General features: G+C 47.5%; 1 protein-coding gene across 2 annotated transcripts in view; it reads right to left on the reverse strand.

Annotated features, from left to right (window-relative positions):
- Positions 1–2924: 2924 nt before the first annotated feature.
- Positions 2925–19599, reverse strand: part of LOC139760491 (uncharacterized) — a 155030-nt gene continuing 138355 nt past the window's right edge. The window contains exons 3-4 of one of the 2 annotated variants that reach the window (XR_011715355.1): positions 5376–7421; positions 2925–5299 (exon numbers count right to left, since the gene is read on the reverse strand). Coding sequence is in view for 1 of the 2 variants with exons in the window: in XM_071683777.1 (XP_071539878.1) it covers positions 7182–7421 (240 nt within the window). In the remaining variant the exon portion in view is untranslated. Of the gene's footprint in view, positions 7422–19599 lie in introns of both variants that reach the window. The other variant, XM_071683777.1, reaches the window with a different exon arrangement.

A 19599-nucleotide genomic window follows, 5' to 3' on the forward strand; every position in this document is an offset into this window, starting at 1 on the left:
TCATGAAGGTGGCGGGATTTAACCTACGTGAGTGTGGCTCAGTGAGAGGCCGTCCTGGGTGATGACTGTAGTCAACAGTCAGTCTGTTTATGGGTCTTGACTGGTCTTCATACCGTGCAGTTAAGTGTTCCCTGGATGGCCCAGTCGCTTGTCCCTAGTGGCCATGGCCAGTGGCCCGTGCCTCGGCAACATGGCCCAGGGTTCTACACACCCGCCTCCTCCCTAAGTTCGGAGTGCTGCCATGAACTGCTGTCCAGCAGTTGTGGGTCATGTACTGTCAGGGACCAGTTGCATGATGGTACAGCATTGCATGTCGTGGTGTGGGTTTTCCCTGGTGGCCTCAAACAGACTTATGGTACTTCTGTCCACGTACGTGCATGGAGGAGTCTCAGAATGCATGAACAGTCATGTGATAAGTACAAAGAAAAAGTACACTTGGATCTGTATCTCGTTCCCGCCTGGTAAGGACGCTTCTAATTATCCTTTCTAGCCTGTCCCTTGGTTTACAGTAGCACTGTAATCTCGACGTATTTGAGAGCTTAATGGCAACACTCCTCCCTGACGCCATTCTCTTTCAGTTCCACATGTTCCATTGGGACAATCAGCTGCTTCATATTACAGATAATTGATGTTGCTGATATGTTAACTGCCTCAGACATGTGGTGCAAGGATTACGTCTCTTTTAATTGGTGTTTTACTGTCGTACAGATCCAATTATAAGGAAGAATTGGCCTCATTTGTCTGTTGTCCTTAATATGTAAATGATACTAATTATTTGCAATTACACACACACACACACACACACACACACACACACACACACTGTTCGACTGACAAAGGCTTAAGGTGGTCGACCTAATTTTCTGTGGAGTTCCCTGTCGTCCACTGGGAAGGATTTGCTATTGGTCGTTAAAGTGTGGGATGAACAGAGTGTACGAACGAGAGACGTAGAGTGTGAGGGTCTTGCTGGTCCTGGTAGACGTAACAGATGAGAACAATTTTGAAGTGTGTTATCTTCGGCTTCATGAACCTGCTTTACACAGATTTGCTAGATATTGAGAGGGGATTAAAGGAAAGAGGTGAGGAACGATAAAACAATGACGTAGTAAATCATAAGTAGCTAGAACGCCAGGTCAGCTTAAACAAATGAACAACAAAGAAAATGCAAACGATCGTAGAATTGCTAGAAACAAAAGGTAACCAGATGCGAAGACAAGGACTGCACCGCCAAACTTTGTAGATGAATATTGTAGATAAAGGGTGTGTGGAGAGGGAGGGTCGAAGTGGCTCCCGTCTGTGTTCACGTCTTGACAAGCGATGGCCAGAGTGTTGTTCCTGGTGAAGTCTTCGGGGATCTTCACCTTCGCCCGGACTCTTGGGCGTTGGGTCGTTGGTCGACCAAGGTGTTGGAAGCCACAGCCTTCAGGCCTCACATATCACCAAAAGTCCGCTCTGATATGTGTATTCTTGATTTGACTCAGTAAGGTAGCTACCATTTCCACATATGGATAGACCTGTGTGTCACCAGCCCAGGAAGCTTGATTCTTAATCAAGCTTTTAAGGTTGTGAGTATCAGAGGCCTTCTGACAGGCGGAGAATATGCTGTCCATTCACCCCGTCTCTTTTTCTTTGGAGTTGTCGCTTACCATCTAATAGAAGTCTCAGAGAAATGTAAGAGATTCAGAACGTGTAAACTTCTCTTCTGAAACCATATCGTGTCCATATCGTCTCTCATCACAGGCGTTTTTACGACCTATGATGTCTCCAGCATGTTACCCCGTATGTTGTCCCAGCATCATGCAGAACACGCATGTTAGTCCGGGCTATCTCTCTCTCTCACCTTTCTTAAAGACTGGTACGGCGTTTTCTCTTCTGCAAGTGTCACTGCAACGCTGCTGACCTTCTTCCAGCACATGTAACCACATCTGCAGCAGCTTGTCTAATGTCTCTCTTCATCCCAGAGGTAAAATCTGTGAATTCCATCTGAATCACAAGCTTCCTGCGTGTCCAACGTCTTCACGAGTTTTCTTACTTGCCAAGAAGCTTTGAGTCTTGTACGGTCATTAACATCTGGTGCTATGAATGTAAATACTGTAATTACTGTTTGTGTATGACGAGGAGGAAGTTTAACGCTCTTGTTGTTGCTCTTAACCCTGAGAATATGTACCATGTCTTTACTCCCGTGTGTGTATACACACATGCACGCAAGCCTAAGCCAGGTATTCACTTGCCGACCAGCCATAAGGGGTTGGGCGAACTGCTGGGAGTAGCTGTAGGCCAACTGCCTAGCGTGAATCATGGTCACCGATGCTAGCCACTATAAATGTGTGTGTGTGTGTGGGTGTGGAAACTACTAATTGCAGAGAATTAAAGTTCTGTTTACGGTGGCCCTGGTTACTCTGTCGTACGTCTTTAACAAATACAAAACTTTGCCCCCCCCCCCCCCCCCCCCCCCCCCCCCCAGGAATTACAGGGTCATTGGTTTTTTGGGCCTTAGGCCTAACAGCTGCCAGGGTCATTAAGGTCGTCATCGTCAGTTTTCATCCACCAACCGAAAAATCTCAGATGAACCTTCTTAAAGGGTTGAGGCTATTTGTAAGACCACGGACACACTCCCCATACCCGTGGCCCATGTCAATCCACCTGGAGAAGATAAGGTCTTGACAAATGTTGAGAGAGAGGATCGTGCAAATGAGTTGTGCTTCATCACAGTCACTTGTTCCTGTATCGTGTTGCAATAGGGATTATACAGGTGTAAATCATGTATTTTTTTGTTGCCAAGCAGAAGTTGTGTCAGAGCTTCCTCGTCATATATAGACATATTCTCTAAACGTAATCAAATATATTCTCTTTAACACTCCATATGGCAACCGCCTATTTACTGCCTACAGGGATGGAAGGTTTACATGAAGTTTGACGAGACGTTTATTTCAGTCTTTATTTACACCAAGATTTACATATTTTACAACGCCAAGAAAAATCTTTGGCACTAAAACATAATACATAGAAAAGATATACGTATTATCCTCCCGTTAGCATAGAAAACGGGTCCGGCGAGTGACTGTAGCCGCGTCCTTACGTCATCACAACTATCCTGATGACTCTTAGGGTCATTACACTGCTTACAGGTGGTCAGTGACCTCGCCTGCGTCTCCCTGCGGGAAGGGCTGAGGAGGGAGGCCTGGCCAGTCTTCATAACGAGAGGCTCTTAATATCAAGACGGAGCTTTCATCGTTATAATGATACGATAGAGAAGCTTAGGGCTGATCAGTCTCCAGGAGACGGTCCTAAGACGAGAGTAATCACTATGAAGCAATGTAGACACAAGGTTGGAAAAAGCTACGTACTATATGGCTGCTTGTGGTTACAGAACACAAACTAATAAATTAGGAAGACGTAGGTACTACATGAATATAGGAATCTACATACATTAAGAAACAGTGGGATCCATCCAGGATACATCAGATTAGTTGGACAGTGTTGAAAATTAGGGAGTTTAATGAGAGCTGTCTGAGGGTGGGTCGGGTGGGGTGTGTAGTGTGTGTTTGGGTGTGCAGCTGGCGGTATCTGGAAACGTCTAAGGGGGATTGCGTTGTCCTTTTTCTTCTTCAGCCCGTGAGGCGTCGACAACCCTGCAGCCATCATACTAGACGGACAGTATGTTTAGAGAACCAAGACTGTGTGAACGTCAAGATATTCACTTCATGAGCCAAGGCGAGAGGTTTCTAAAGGCTGATATTCACTGAGAGTGTGCACGGAAGATGAAATCAAAATCCACTGAAAAGTTGTTTTTTTATTTTTTTATTTTATGGCGTTCCCTCCTTCAAGTGTGGCCTGAAACTCGTGCCCCGGTGGCCCGAGACACACGGACCACCACCACGTTGGTGGCTGTTGCCCCTCAAACCCGAAGGATATCCCCCCCACTCCTTCACCAGGGGAACCAACCATTGATCCCCCCCAGGACGCGAGTCTGTGGTGGGACGACACGGATATCCTCCTCCTCCTCCTCGAGGATGGTTGGGTGATGGAATATTAGAGGTTGGAGGTGACTGACTAAGCGCTGTGTTACACCGCTCACAACGCAGCCCTCGGCCGCGTCGCTATACACCCTCCTGCACCGTGGCATGAGCCAGGACACACAGCTAAGACCCTCATTAATTTTAATGACCTCTCTAATTTCTTGAACGTTAATTCCAGTAATAATATAATCAACGTATACAAAATTAAGGGTAATTGTCTTAGTCAAGATGTAAAAGTTTAAATCTGCAGAAAAAAAAGGTAATTTTAGGGTCTGAATGCACTTAGAGCAACATATACATCTTGTAAATTACATATAAAGTTCCATAATTACACACTCCCCTCAGATGAACGTGTAGAATGAAGTTATTTATGGTTTTAGTCTATAAATCTAATTTCTTCATATAAAATTATTTTTCCTTTCTGTACAGCTAGGAACATGGCTTCCCGGCACCACCTCCAACTCCACCTCTGGCACTTCCTCGAGATCCACCTACGTACGTTAGTCTCCACTCCCTCGCCTCCACCCACACCTGTTCGATCCACATTTTGTATTTTCATTTTTTTTTGCATGTATATAAAATCAACCATAGTTTTTACTTCACAGATCCGACACTTATAATACTTTACACCATATTCTCTCACATATACAACTTCCTTCAACATTTGCTGAAAACATATTTATGGGTTTAATTTGCATCGGTGTATCTTACTTAAGCTCACATCGAGAAACTCCACCTATGCTCGTATATCACATCAGAAAGTACTGTTTAATTATTCTTCCACGTCTACAAGGTTTAACTAGATGGTTCTTTCACATCCACAAGGTCCACCTATAGGACTGTTTCACATCCACAAGGTCCACCTACATGACTGTTTCACATACACAAGGTCCATCTACATGACTGTTTCAAATCCACAAGGCTCAGATGACTGTTTCACATGCACAAGGTCCACCTACATGACTGTTTCAAATCCACAAGGTCCACCTGCATGACTGTTTCAAATCCACAAGGCCCAGCTAGATGACTGTTTCACATCCACAAGGTCCACCTACTTTATCATTTTTCATCCACAAGGTCTGTCTAGATTTTCCACATTCACAAAGTCCAGCTCGATTTTTCTGACGTGGTCAACACGGTCCATCAAGGTAATGTTTTCACATTCAGAAGTTCCTCTTACACTGTTCCTCCAAAATCGAAAGTTTCAGTGCTGTCACATTCTCTTCTTGTGGCCCTGCTTCCTGCCTGTGGCCTTGTTCTCTGCCTGTGCTGTTCCCTGCCTGTGGCCCTGCTTCTTGCTTGTGGCCCTGTTCCCTGCCTGTGGCCCTGCTTCTTGCCTGTGGCCCTGTTCCCTGCCTGTGGCCCTGCTTCTTGCCTGTGGCCCTGTTCCCTGCCTGTGGCCCTTTTCCCTGCCTGTGGCCCAGTTCTCTGCAATGGCCCTGCTCCTTGCCAGTGGCCCTGCTCGTCACAGCTCGAATCGTCTCTCAGGTTCAAGGTTCCCAGAAGGAAAGGCTTCTGACCTCGTGATCTATTGTCCCGCGGATCACGTGGTTCGGAGTTCCATTCTACGTAGCAAGACGTGAGATCCTGCTGGAAGGCTCCTGTACACTGGATCACCGTCCTTCCACCACAGCGGGATGCCCCTTCGCCCCTGTACTGCACTGTTGCCTGCAACTGCTGACCAAGTCTTATCTAAGGAGGGGGGAGGGAAGGGCCTGTCTGAGGTGGGTCTTTCGTTTAGAATGGTGAGATGTGGCATGTGATAACCTGATTGTGCCCTGCACATGTGTACCACAGATTGGTCTACGTCATACACACACACACACACACACACACACACACACACACAAACACACACACACACACACACACACACACACACACACACACACACACACACGCACACACACACACGCACGCACACACACACACACACACACACACACACGCGTCTTTTCCATTCCTGTATTGTCCGTGTGAGTTTTGTTCTTATCCATGTCTAGATGAAACCTCAAGAAAGAGTCGAAACCTCAAGAAAGAGTCGGACTATATGCGTGTGTAGTTTCATAACTCATCCTTTGAACCCTGATTCTACATTCACTTTTATCCTGACCTTCGTTTATCAGCCAACTCTCCTCGTATGACTATTAAGATTCACATTTTCTTTTCCCCCTTTTTTTTTTTCTAGATGACGTGCGAGCGTCATCATGTCTTCAGGTGGACAAAGAGAACGTTCCCTTCAAGTCAACGCAGATCTACGTTATCCCTTCCACACCTTCACACAGTGGACAGTACCTCATCATTCCCGGTGGCCACACACGGTAAGGCTACACAGATTGTTCACTTCTTCACTGTTGTTAAAAGAAAAGCACTTTTTTCGGGTTTCCGAAATGATCCATAAAGTAGATGTTATCTTCGGAGTCGGTGAGATGATCGCCTCACTAAATTCCAATACGGATCTGGGGTCCGTCGCACGTCATGCCTCTCCTTCTTGCATGGTAGGGAGCGTAGGGGGTAACCAGGCCTGCCCGGCGGCGTCACTTAGGTTATAGGGCTACAGGGTGGCGACTATGAGGTCAAGGGCTGTATGACGATGAGCCTGGATCCTAGCCCTGCATGATGGCGGACCTGGGTCCTAGGATTGCATGACGACGGGCCTGGGTCTAAGGATTGCATGCCGGTGGGCATGGGTCCTAGTACTGCATGACGGTGAGCTTAAGGTCATAGGACTCTATAATGGTGGACCTCTGACCTAGCACTGCAAAATGGCGGGCCTAGGTTCTATCACTACCAGGTAATGGGCTCGGCTCCTAGCATTGCATGACGGCGGGCCTGGCTCCTACTAGCACTGCAAGATGGCGGGCTTGGGTCCTAGCACTGTCAGATGGCCTCCTTGGGCTCTAGCACTGCAAGACGGCGGGCCTGGGCTCTAGCACTGCAAGATGACGGGCCTGGGCTCTAGCACTGCAAGATGACGGGCCTGGGCTCTAGCACTGCAAGATGACGGGTCTGGGCTCTAGCACTGCAAGATGACGGGCCTGGGCTCTAGCACTGCAAGATGACGGGCCTGGGCTCTAGCACTGCAAGACGGCGGGCCTGGGCCCTAGTGCTGCTAGACTGCAATCCTGGGCTGTAGCACTACATAAATGGCGGGCGTGGACCCTAGGACTGCATGGTGCCCTCCTGGCCCCGGGGATCGCAATCATCGTCACTCATCACGTCGTCCTCGTCGTACTCGATCATGGAGAGGTCGTCCTTCTCCTCGGTCTTGCCGGGGTCGCCCTTGACCGCGTCTGCGTCGCCCCTGGCGTCGTCCTTCTTGGCGCCTCCGCCCGCCTGCTGCTCCTCCTCCTGTTGCACCCGCTTGTGTTTCGTCCGGCGGTTCTGGAACCACACCTTCACCTGCGAGGAAGAACACGATGCTCTTAGCAACATTACGGTAATGTGTACAAAGTACAAGATTACAGGATGCAAACAAGGTTGGAGAAAAACCAAAGTAAATACCAGCAAGGTTACAAAATACAAACATGATCATGAGATACAAACATTATTTCAAGATAAAAACAAGGTTACAAGATACAAAGTTGACAAAATACAATCAAGGTTACAAAATACAAAGTTACAAGATTCAAAGTTGACAAAATACAAAGGTTACAAAGCACAAACAAGGTTACAAGGTTATAAATCGTCAAAATACAAAGGTCTCGAATCAGAAACAAGCTTCCAAGATACACAAAAATATACAACTTACAGACAAGGTGACAAGAAAAACAAAGACGGTTGCAAGGAATATTGCTGTCTATACATTGGTTTAGATCCGGTGATCAGTACTTGATTCTCCCCTGAATAGTGTTGAATGAAGCTTTCCAACGGCTTACACTGAGTTCACCTGAATGTTACTAGATTCTGTAGATTTAAGGTAAAATTGCCTTATACCAAGAATAAGTGGAGTTCACTGTGTTCGGTGATGACCCGCCATGTCCCACTTTGTATACAGCTGAAGCTAAGCCATCTCTCTCGCTTGTATATTCGTGGGTATATAGAACTCTTGGTGTTACCGGACTTCGCCCGCCAGAGGTTACCCCGCGAGTGAAAACTCTCCCATGGCACGGCTGTATCACTGGGAGTACAGTCTCGTGAAAGTACTTCGCACCCGAAAGGATTCTACATTCCCCTGCTACTGGAAGTAGCGTTGTCTTGGGCTGCAGAAACCTTTAGAAAGGCCCTGGGTAACGCCCGCACTGAGGTAATTATAGCCAGATAAAGAACCATTTTCTTTTTGGTAATATTTCCATTAAGTCGGGTAAAATGAACGAAAAATATGGATTTCCTTCTCAGTGGATTTAAAAAGTAAATGTAACGTTCGTGTCAACATAGATCGTTCATGACATACATACGATATCCAGACTTTATCTTGGATTTTTATATAATTCAAGAATAGGTGCGCAACATACATTTTTTTAATGGTTTGAGAAAATGTTAAGAAAAGAATATAATCTTTTTTTCTATCGTTCAGTGGACGTGTTTGATAGTCGACTAGTTCTTTGTTTACTGTGTTTACCGAGTAGGGTGGCGCTGCGTAGGGCGGGCGCAACTGTGAGGGGGTTCCATGCGACCGCCGCGCACCAGCTGTGTGACAGTGGTGGCGACGATGCCTCCCTCCCTCCACCTTTTCGATCGTTATTGTCCCCACCTCTTCCTCTGGCGTCGCCATCACAACCTCCCCTCCCCTCCTGTACTCTCAACATTTTCGTTTCGTAGATCGTAGGATTTTTCTCTCACTGGCTGAGCTTCAGTGCAACAGAACCGTAAGCAGTGTGAGCTCCACAGAGAATACATGTGGTTGTTTTAGGTAATTTCCTCGCTCTCGAAGACCAAACAGGTCAAAGAAAACGGATTTTCGCCGATTGGACTAAACCGCTTTAGGGGTAACAACGCCATCGTTTGCCTCCCACACCCTTTATCCTGATGGTCGGATTGTCAAACTGACGGTCGTGTCCGCTCCATATATATATACTCGGGACTGGCGAGGTGGTGAGAAACCCGAAAATCGTACACGAATGTCCCTGCACACCTGAGGCTGTGCGGTCAAAGCTAATAATAGGATGACCAGCATCATACGTTCGTGTCGAGTAGGTTTAACCTTGAAATTATGAAAATTATGAATAGTAATGATAATGATGCTAATAATAATGCTAACAATAATAGAACTGATAAGATTATTACTAATACTAACAATAATGACACTAATAAGATTAATACTTCTGCTACTCTTAATGATAATAATGACAATAATGATTGTAATGATAATGATGATATACGTATGTGAATAATCATGTCTTCGTTCTTGGGAGGGTGTAGGGAGGGTGTTGAATACATTCAATATCCAAAGCCCACTGCCAATTTCGTCACACACACACACACACACACACACACACACACACACACATACACACACACACACCCACACACACACACACACACACACACACACACACACACAGTTGTCTTCAGGATTTAAAAGATATTTCGTGAGTATTTAGAAAATCGTGAGCAGCGTGAGGCCGGGCACGATTTTAACAGTGGTACCAGGAGCCAGGAGAGTCATCCGTCCATCTGTGTAATGAGAGTGTCCAGACACCTCATCATGCAGGTGGTGCAGCAGCAGTTCCACGGTTACCTCATCATGCAGGTGGTGCAGCAGCAGTTCCACGGTTACCTCATCATGCAGGTGGTGCAGCAGCAGTTCCACGGTTACCTCATCATGCAGGTGGTGCAGCAGCAGTTCCACGGTTACCTCATCATGCAGGTGGTGTAGCAGCAGTTCCACGGTTACCTCATCATGCAGGTGGTGCAGCAGCAGTTCCACGGTTACCTCATCATGCAGGTGGTGCAGCAGCAGTTCCACGGTTACCTCATCATGCAGGTGGTGTAGCAGCAGTTCCACGGTTACCTCATCATGCAGGTGGTGCAGCAGCAGTTCCACGGTTACCTCATCATGCAGGTGGTGCAGCAGCAGTTCCACGGTTACCTCATCATGCAGGTGGTGCAGCAGCAGTTCCACGGTTACCTCATCGTGGTGCAGGTAGTGCAGCAGCAGTTCCACAGATGCGCGCTGCTACGCAGATGCACCAGCTCTCCACGTGCATGAGTTTCACGAATGCGTCAGTTCTATAGAGGCGTAAAGTTTACCAGTATACCGGCGCCACAAGTTTATTGGTTCCACATGTGAACCAGTGACAGATGTGGCCTTGTTACCATCAGCAGGTGTGGCCTGCGCCAACCCTTAGCTCGTACTGCAGCGCGAGAAATATATATTTTACCGTGACGACGATGATAAATGTAACCGAGTGATGCAACTGACATGAGGTGACGATCGAGAATGATACGTCAAGTCTATGTAAAGACTTTATAAAAACATCTCCCCAAATGATGTCTGAGCGCAGGATGCTACATTATAAAGTGATGCTCATTCTGATTTTATAAGGTTAACGTTTTCAGCGCAACCTCCACCCCAGGGCTGTGTCAATTACACGTGGTAATTCAATATTGGGTAATTCAGTTTTGGCAGTTTATCTCGTAGAAACGTCATGGAGAGATTTTGCGGTATTAATTACTTTGACAGAGTCTTATCCTTTGATATTTTATCTTGTGCCACAGAAGGAAGAGATGATGTTCATTTGCCTATGTAGTGTGATAGTGGGTGCGCACAACTTTAACCCCCTTATATCTTCAGTTTGGATCCTATCCTCACAAAATCCTGCTTGACCGTCGGTATCTGTTCGTCTGCCCCTATATATTTATTTTTTTCCACTACTTATTCGCTGTTTCCCGCGTTAACGAGGTTGGGCCCAGGAACAGACGAAGAAAAGGCATTATTTGCTCACATCCATTATCTAGATGTCTTGTGTAATGCACTGAAACCACAGCTCCCTATCTAAATCGAAGCCCCACAAACCTCTCCATGGTGTCCGCCGACTGCTTCAAATGCCCTGGTTCAGTCCATTGACAGCACGTCACCCTCTGTATACCATATCACTCCAATGTACTCTATCCCATACCCGCCGTTCACCCTCCTGCAAGTCATCCTTCCATCTCCAGTTTGGTCTCCCCCTTCTCTTTGTCCCCTCTACTTTTGACACATATATCCTCTTTGTTAACCTCTCTTCACTCTTTCTCTCCATATGTCCATTTCAGTACACCCTCCTCAGCTTCTAAACCATACCGTTCTTATTACTACCCCTCTTCCTTACCCTCCTTCGTACATTTTCGTCTATAGCTCATACCTCTCAGCCATACAAGATCGTCGAGACTAATAGACCTTCAAACATACCGAGTTTCGCCTTCCAAGAATGCGACCTCTATTTTCGCACGTCACTCAGTATTCACGGGAGCTTTGCCACCTGAACCAGCTTTCGACTCACTTCAGCTCCCATGACCATTCCCAGGTATCTAAAACACCCCAATTCCTTCAGTGTTTCTCAGTTCAGACTAACACTCCAACCAACCCGTCTCTCGGCACTGCTAAACCTAATAACCATGCTTTTATACACATATACGATCATCTTCCTCCTTTCAAACACTCTTGCAAGCTTCGACACCAACTTTTGCAGTTTCTCACTCGAATCTTCCAACGGTGCCGTGTCTTCCGCAAACAACTGACTAACTTCTCAAGCCCCCTTACCCCTTAACAAACTGCATACCTGCCCTTCTCTCCCGCATCACCCCATCCATAAACAAATTCTTCCGCCATGGTGATATCACACTCCCCTGCCGAAGACCCACCCTGGAACCATTCACCCTCCTCTATACATGCTTACTCATACGCTTTACTCTCTTGATGAGTACTTCCTACTGCTTCTAATAGCTTTCCTCTCTCACCATATATTCATAACACCCTCCACAAAGCATCCCTATTAGCCCAATCACACGCTGTCTCTAGATTCATAAACGCCTCATACAACCCCTTCTGTTTCTCGAAGTATTTCTCACAAATATTCTTCTGAAACAACATTATTCCTCCCCAGTCTCATGTTTTGTGTATGCCACTACCCATTCAATCACCACTCTTCCAAGCAACGTAATATGTGCACTCGACAAACATATGCCTTTGTAATTAGAACTCACGACTTTGTCTCCCTTGCCTTTATACAGTGGCACTATAAGGCATTCCGCCAATCCTCTGGCACCTCGTCATGATTCATACATACACTGACAATCCTAACTAGCCAGTCAACGATACAGTCGTTCCCTTTCTTATGAAATTCTGCTACAGTACCATAAACTCAGGCCACCTTGCCACTTTTCATCTTACGCAGGGCTTTCACCAACTCTTCTCGTCATACCTTTTGCCATGTTCTTCTTTACATAACTCCTGACCTCATTCATAGTACTGACTCCTCTTCACCGTATCACTGTTACCTCTCGCTCATTTGACCTCTTCATCAATGTTTCCATTTCTTTTCTTGTTTTTTTCACACTATTTACCTCCTTCCTAAACATTTTCTTTATGTTTGATAAAACTCGTTTACCCAAACTCTCATTTGTCCTCTTTTTGATCCCCTATATCTTCCTCTTGACCTCCTACCGCTTTCTCTTGTACATATCTCGCACTCCTGTCATGTAAGTGCCGACCATACAGCCCTCATTTCTCTTTCACTAGCAACTTCATCCCATAGCTCACTCCCTTTCTCAAATGCCCACCTTCCGCATGCTACACACACACACACACACACACACACACACACACACACACACACACACACACCTCGCACATCATGTGTATGTCTCAGTTTTCAAAGGTTTCTGTTCCTCGCTGCCGGAGAGAGTATGGAACGCCTCCGGCTATCATGGCAGAGGACATGGCTCCTGCAGCCACCGGCAAGTCCTTCCTCCTCCTCCTTCTCCTCCGCTCCTTCATCTTGAGCCTCACATTAAAACCTCATAATATCCCTAAAACAGATGGGTAATTGCAGGCAAAACTGTGTAGGTGTATAATTTAGGCTTTACATATAATCATGGCTAATTTACAGCCTGAGCACTAACGTGAACCCTTGGTTTTGATTTACTTAAGAGGAGAGGCTGCTTACAGTGCTGGGGGCTTGGCGGGGCCTGGTGTGCTCTGGGCTGCAGCTAGGGGCCTGGCGGATCCTGGTGTACTGAGGGCTGCAGCAGAGTGCTGCGACCGGGAGCTGGTGTGGTGGGGGTTGCAGCAGTGTGTTGGGGCGGGGCCTGTTGTGGTGGGGGCCTCAGAAGTCTGCTGGGGCTGGGAACTGGTGTGGAGGGGGTTGCAGGAGACTGCTAGGGCTGGGAACTGGTGTGGAGGGGGTTGCAGGAGACTGCTAGGGCTGGGAACGGGTGTGGAGGGGGTTGCAGGAGACTGCTAGGGCTGGGAACTGGTGTGAAGGGTGCTGCAGGAGAGTGTTGGGGGCTGGGGGCTGGTATGGTGGGGACTGCAGAGGAGTGCTGTGTTAGAGGTTTGGTGTGGTGGAGAATGCGGGGGAGGATTTTGTTTTGGAGGAGGCTGCAAGAGACTGTTCGGGGTGAGACCTGGTGTGGAGAGGGCTGCAGGAGAGTGCTAGGGGAGGGGACTGGTGTGCAAGGGGGCTGCAGGGGAGTGCTGGGGGGAGGGGACTCGTGTGGAGAGGGCTACGGGAGAGGAGGACCTGCATCGTAAATCACAGGCCACACAGTTAACTGCCACGCTGCACCCAACAAAACGGCCCGTCATCATTTTAGTGCTACAGATACACATATATACACAGTCGTTGGTCCGGGTGTAGGTCGTGCGGTGGCCAGCGCATGACAGAGTCGTGCGCACACACACACACACACACACACACACACACACACACACACACACACACACATCACACACACACACACACCTGGAGTCGACATCATACCTCACCTGCCACAAGAGGTTCATCTCAGAAGGATTGTAAAAAGACCAGTTGTCTGCTGGCAGATGCTCGAAATGCGTTGAGGTTCATCAACAAGGAAAAATATCCAGGAAATTATTATATACGTTGTTTATCAAGCCAGAAGTTGAGTTTGCTTCTCGCCTCACTTAAGCAAGGTTAAACGCGGTACAGAGAAGGTTCAGAAGAAGACAACAAAAATGGTGACAGAATTAAGGGAGGCGAGTTGCAATATGAGGTTCGAGGCCCTAAATTTGCCCATCGTGGAAGAGAGAAGAGTAAGGGGTGACGATCACACTTTTAAGTTGCTTTTGACAAGTTTGACGATGGCGACAATGAATAGTTCGTCGAAAGACGCAACGAAACGTAGAGGCAGTACAGACCATGACAGTAAACCAAGGACGAAAGTTGACTGGAAAGACGCACAGAAGTACTTGTCCAGCACCAGAGGACTGGATGAATGACGTAGTGAGTCAGCTGGTGAAGCTTTGAATGCCACCTGTGTACAGATGGTTGTAAGCTTTATGACAGTAGGCAAAATTCGAGTGTTGAGTGTCTCACGAGGGTAGAACTCTCTTCTTTTACATTATAACTAGGTTCTTACACACACACACACACACACACACACACACACACACACACAAGACGCGCGCGCGCGCGTATGTATATATAAACCATCTGTGACCAGGAGAAATGTTATGGTAAAGACGAAGACACCATGATCCGTCCCCCCACATCACTCTATCACACATTACATGGGGAGTTTTCGTAATGCAAGAACATTTCTTTCCTACGCCATTTGCTCAGAAGAAAAATGTACACATATTTCATGGCACCGGCCTCACCCCCTCCCTTACCTCCCTCTCCTCCTCCCTTTCCTCTTCCCCCATCTGGGAAGTCATATTTACTACCACGAACACAACACATCCAGGTACTGTAGATATTACGCTCAGTTGCCCATCGTTCTGTCATGCAAGGGCGAGGTCAACCATGCACTCGCATGCAGAGAACACTAATATTATGGTCTCTTACACACACACACACACACACACACACACACACACACACACACACACACACGGACCTGAATGGGTTGGATTCATCGACAGTCGGCCTTCACCCAACCCAGGTGCTCATCCTCCCCTCGGGTCTGGTCGATAAATGGGCACTTGGCTTAGGCAGGGGCGTATGTGTGTGCCTACATAAATAGGAATCAAGACATTGAAGACTTGGTACATATAATCAAGTTTAAGACACGGGGCAACACGAGAGTATAAAGGTGTGGCCTCACTTGCTCGAAACATGGGTTCGAAATATGTCCATGACTTTGTCATGAACCTGGTCACACATATGCTCGAAGCACCAGTGTCACAAACATGTTGGTAACTCCTTGGGGTTCATGTTGGTAGCACTGGTGTGGACGAGGCTTCGAGTTGGATGTAACATCCAGACTAGTCCACAAATGAAGCCTCGTAATGAACAGGATACAAATGGGTGATTCGTGTGTGTGACCACACATGCCATCAAGCCAATGTCGATTTTTGAAGTTCACATTGGGTTCACACCCGATTAGACCAAATACCATTATAATATTGTAATACATGTGGAACCAGACGTGTCATTCAGCGTGCACAGTCCCCTACTAACTCCGCTACACTCTTTGTGTACACTTAATGAACATATAGCTGAGGACCAAGAATGTATTGTTGTTAATGGTAATAAACTATGTGTATTTACGAATGTAATTACATACTATTAATTGACACTATACAATATCATTTATATTAACATGATTCATCGCCTTGGGTGTGCAGTGGGACATGTGAGTGTGCCTAGGCATACACGTACATTGTCCCTACATGACCACTGAGGACAATGACAAGTGCAGGGTCAGACACCTGGCGCTTTCTCTCACAGACGGAGTGTTTGGGTGTGCGGGTGACCGTGACACAGCGGTACGAATCCCCCATCACCAGGGACCCGTCGAGGCATTGCCAGGCGATCTACTGTCGATTATTGGTTTTCAGAGCCGCGGTCTCCCACTTTACTGATGTCAGGTGTCCAGTTTTGTTCAGTACCCCATTCCAATATCGGGCTCTGACTTCCGGAAGAGATTCTGGAATGATGCACTGTGTTCCACAGTTGTGCAGGCGACGGTCCAACATCATCGGAGCACAGATGAGACCCGTGCCTTTCACCACGGGGCTTAGGTCTGAGTGAAGGAGACGCACAAAATCGGCGACTCCGCTTGATCTCTTGACCACGCAATACTACTACTACTGCTGCTGCTGGAGCAAGTGACGCGTCCTCACCCGTCACCACAGTGCTGGGCTTCTGTCTTGGACAAGTGGGGACCACATCTTTACTTCACCTCTGCTTCCAGCATGTTAGTAATGCTTTTGCATGTTAATGCCTTTGCGAAACATTGCGCCAGTCATGTCTGTGACATGTTGTTAGCATGCGTGTGAGATGCTCCTAACACGTCTCTAGCAGCGTGGCCACAATCTAAAACTCTCTCCCTGTATCTAAAAAATAATAATCACACACACACACACACACACACACACACACACACACACACATGATATTGTGAATGTTGAGAATATACAATGAAGTTGTTTGATCCTCGACAATGTTCAAAGCGATGGGGCTTCCGTCCCCCGCTCGGCGCCAATATGTAATTGTGAGAGAGAGACACACACGAGTGTCTCTCTCTCGAGCTGGGCACTGGTATAAAGTGGGGTCCCTCAGGGACCACTCATGGGGACGCAGCAGTTCTTGATCTGTGTCGCCAGAGGAAATTGTGTCCTTCCTGAGTACGTTTGCTGGTGGTACCATGTGGCAAGAAGTATGGAGAGTAACAGGGTATTGCTGTCATCAGTGAGGTAATGAAATGAAAATCTGGCAATAGGAGAGAGAGAGAGAGAGAGAGAGAGAGAGAGAGAGAGAGAGAGAGAGAGAATCAACGCTGGTGCTGGCCGTAGTATCTCGACCACCACCCAGGACTCGGGTCTGGCCGGTGGACGTACGTACATGCAGTACAGTCTTCACCAGTTAGCAGAGCCTGTGTAAGTTTCCCCAGATGATACCAGAGGCGTGAGGGTAAGGCTGTGAGCATTTACTTGAGCATGCCAGATGCGATCGGCTGTCGTATAAGGAATATCATCTGGCTTTTGCTCACAAGATAATGAATGCATATTTGCTTGGAGACAGCGCGAGTGTTGCTACAAGAAGGTAGGGTTAACCATGTGACACCGGCGGTGTAGTTGTCATGTGGCAGGAGCCAGAGCTTTGTGCAGAAACTACATTTTCTACGTGACGCTGGAGAGTGCAGTAATGTGCAGCAGAAAAACTAATTAGGGATGTTCATTGTCTGTAGCGATAAGGAGAAGAGGAAACCAAGACATAAGGAAAGATCTTTTAATTCTCATGTTCGTGTGGGTTTCCCACGATATTCACACCTAAGGTGACATAACCCTCCCGTGGTAATGCTCCCAGGGTGACATGTTACCCAGGGTAGTGCAGTCATGGTTACTAATACCTCCCAATGGTGGAGCTTCCCCGACCAATACATGGTAGTGCTTCCCTGACCAATACCCCCTGAGGTATATACGCGACCAGTACATCCTATGGAAATGCCTGGAAAGTGACTGGCACCCCTGACGGCAGAGCTTCCAGAGTTACCCTAACCTCTCACGGCAGTGTTTCCAGAGTGGCCCCACCTCCTTACGGCGGTGCTCACACGGAAATCGAGACAAAGGAACCCACGACCCACCAACTGCACTCCTCACAGTGTCTCGGTTTTTCCTCTCTATATGAAGTACCATAAGGGTTCGTGGTCAGCATGGTGCAGCACCCCGCACGATGTGAGTGTAATGATGAGTTGTGAGGCGAGACCCAGGCATATGAGGAGTGACTAGAGAGGGGGAGTGGAGGACAAGTGTGATCCAGGAGGGGAGATGAGGCCAGGTGTGTAAATGGATGTGACATGGGAAGGGAGTTGAGGCTAGGTGTGTACACGGGTTTGGCTGGGAGAGGAGATGAGGCCAGGTGTGTACACGAGTATGACTTAGGACATGAGGTCAGTTGTGTTCCTGGATATGCCCTATGAGGGGAGATGAGGTCAGGTGTGTAGATGGGTATGACCTGGGGTGACCAGGTGGTGACCGGTACGTGTATCACATTGTGTCATGTTCATGCGGCGTGTGAGGCGAGGTAGCTATTGTATAGTTCCCGCCTTGGGCTTATATATATAGCTGTAATGCTGTGCACGTGCCACGTAGAACACGTGCTGTGTGGTGTATGTATTACATGGTGCATATATTGTTTGGTTCACATGTGTAGTGCACATGTGTGGTGTTCATGTTGTGGGAGGTGCACATGTGTTGTGGTACGTACGAGTTGTGCACATGTTGTGTAGTGCACCCGCTGTGTGATGCACGTTGTGGGTGCTCATGTCGTTGAGTGCACACGCCGTGCGGTGCACGTCCTGCAGGACAGGATGTCGCTCCCAACATAAAAGCCAACATTAGCAGCGTCAATATTTGATCTCCTCGTCTCGTGTAACTTCCTTGTGACGGAAGTCATAAATTGCAGTAATGGAGACACAATGCTGACGTATATCAAGTGTGCTCCATGGTCAATGTCCATTATACTAGGGAGAGGAGGCGGCCACAGAGGCGGGAACCACCTGACACACAAACACACACAGACACACACGCAGGTGATGGTAGCACCTCTGTGGCAAACACACGTTGTGCTTTGGTGGGGCAGACTGAGGCAGACGTGACAACCATGGGAAAAATTCCCAGAATAAAAGCTATTTAGGGAAACTGCTTTGATATGCAGCCCTCTCCCCTCCTCCTGTCGCCCACGGACCTAAAGCTTCCTTCCTCGTATACATAAATAGGTTGATTATTTATACGCAAACAGTGACAGAGCAGGATGCGTACACAACAACAGTCACTTAACAGATGTGGGTGAAGCCACTGGCAGGATGATGAACGGGAGTGAAGATCAACGAAGACTCCGACCCGATTCAACGAAATGAGGATGATAGGCGAGCAAGAGAGATACATTGGCGTTATCTTGCGTGTGGCGGCGTTTACCATAAAGAAGTGGAGGAGCCGATAGACCGACAGAGCACACGGCAGGTACACGTAATGCTAGTCGTTTACGACGACATGAGAAATTGACGCAAGTGGATGTTTCTCATGTAGACAGTTTTATGCAGGTTTCCACTAGTGAAAATCTGAATATCCAGCTTGGATTTGCATACCTGTTCTTACCACCTGAGTTTCTTCATACCTTCCTAAACTGTATGATGAAAAGTGTCCACTTTAGATCAAACTTCACCCTCCTCATCTCAGTCCTGTAACAGCTTCAGTCAGCGCCAGTCAGCTTCACTTAGCGCCAGTCAGCTTCATTTTGCGCCAGTCACCTTCGGTTAGCGCCAGTCAGCTTCATTTAACGCCAGTTAGCTTCAGTTAGAGCCAGTCAGCTTCACTTGGCGCTAGTCAGCCTCAGTCAGCGCCAGTCAGCTTCATTTAGCGCCAGTCAACTTCATTTAGCGCCAGTCAGCTTCGGTTAGCGCCAGTCAGCTTCATTTAGCGCCAGTCAACTTCATTTAGCGCCAGTCAGCCTCAGTTAGCGCCAGTCAG

This window comes from Panulirus ornatus, chromosome 37, assembly GCF_036320965.1.
Source record: "Panulirus ornatus isolate Po-2019 chromosome 37, ASM3632096v1, whole genome shotgun sequence".
NCBI lineage: Eukaryota > Metazoa > Arthropoda > Malacostraca > Decapoda > Palinuridae > Panulirus > Panulirus ornatus.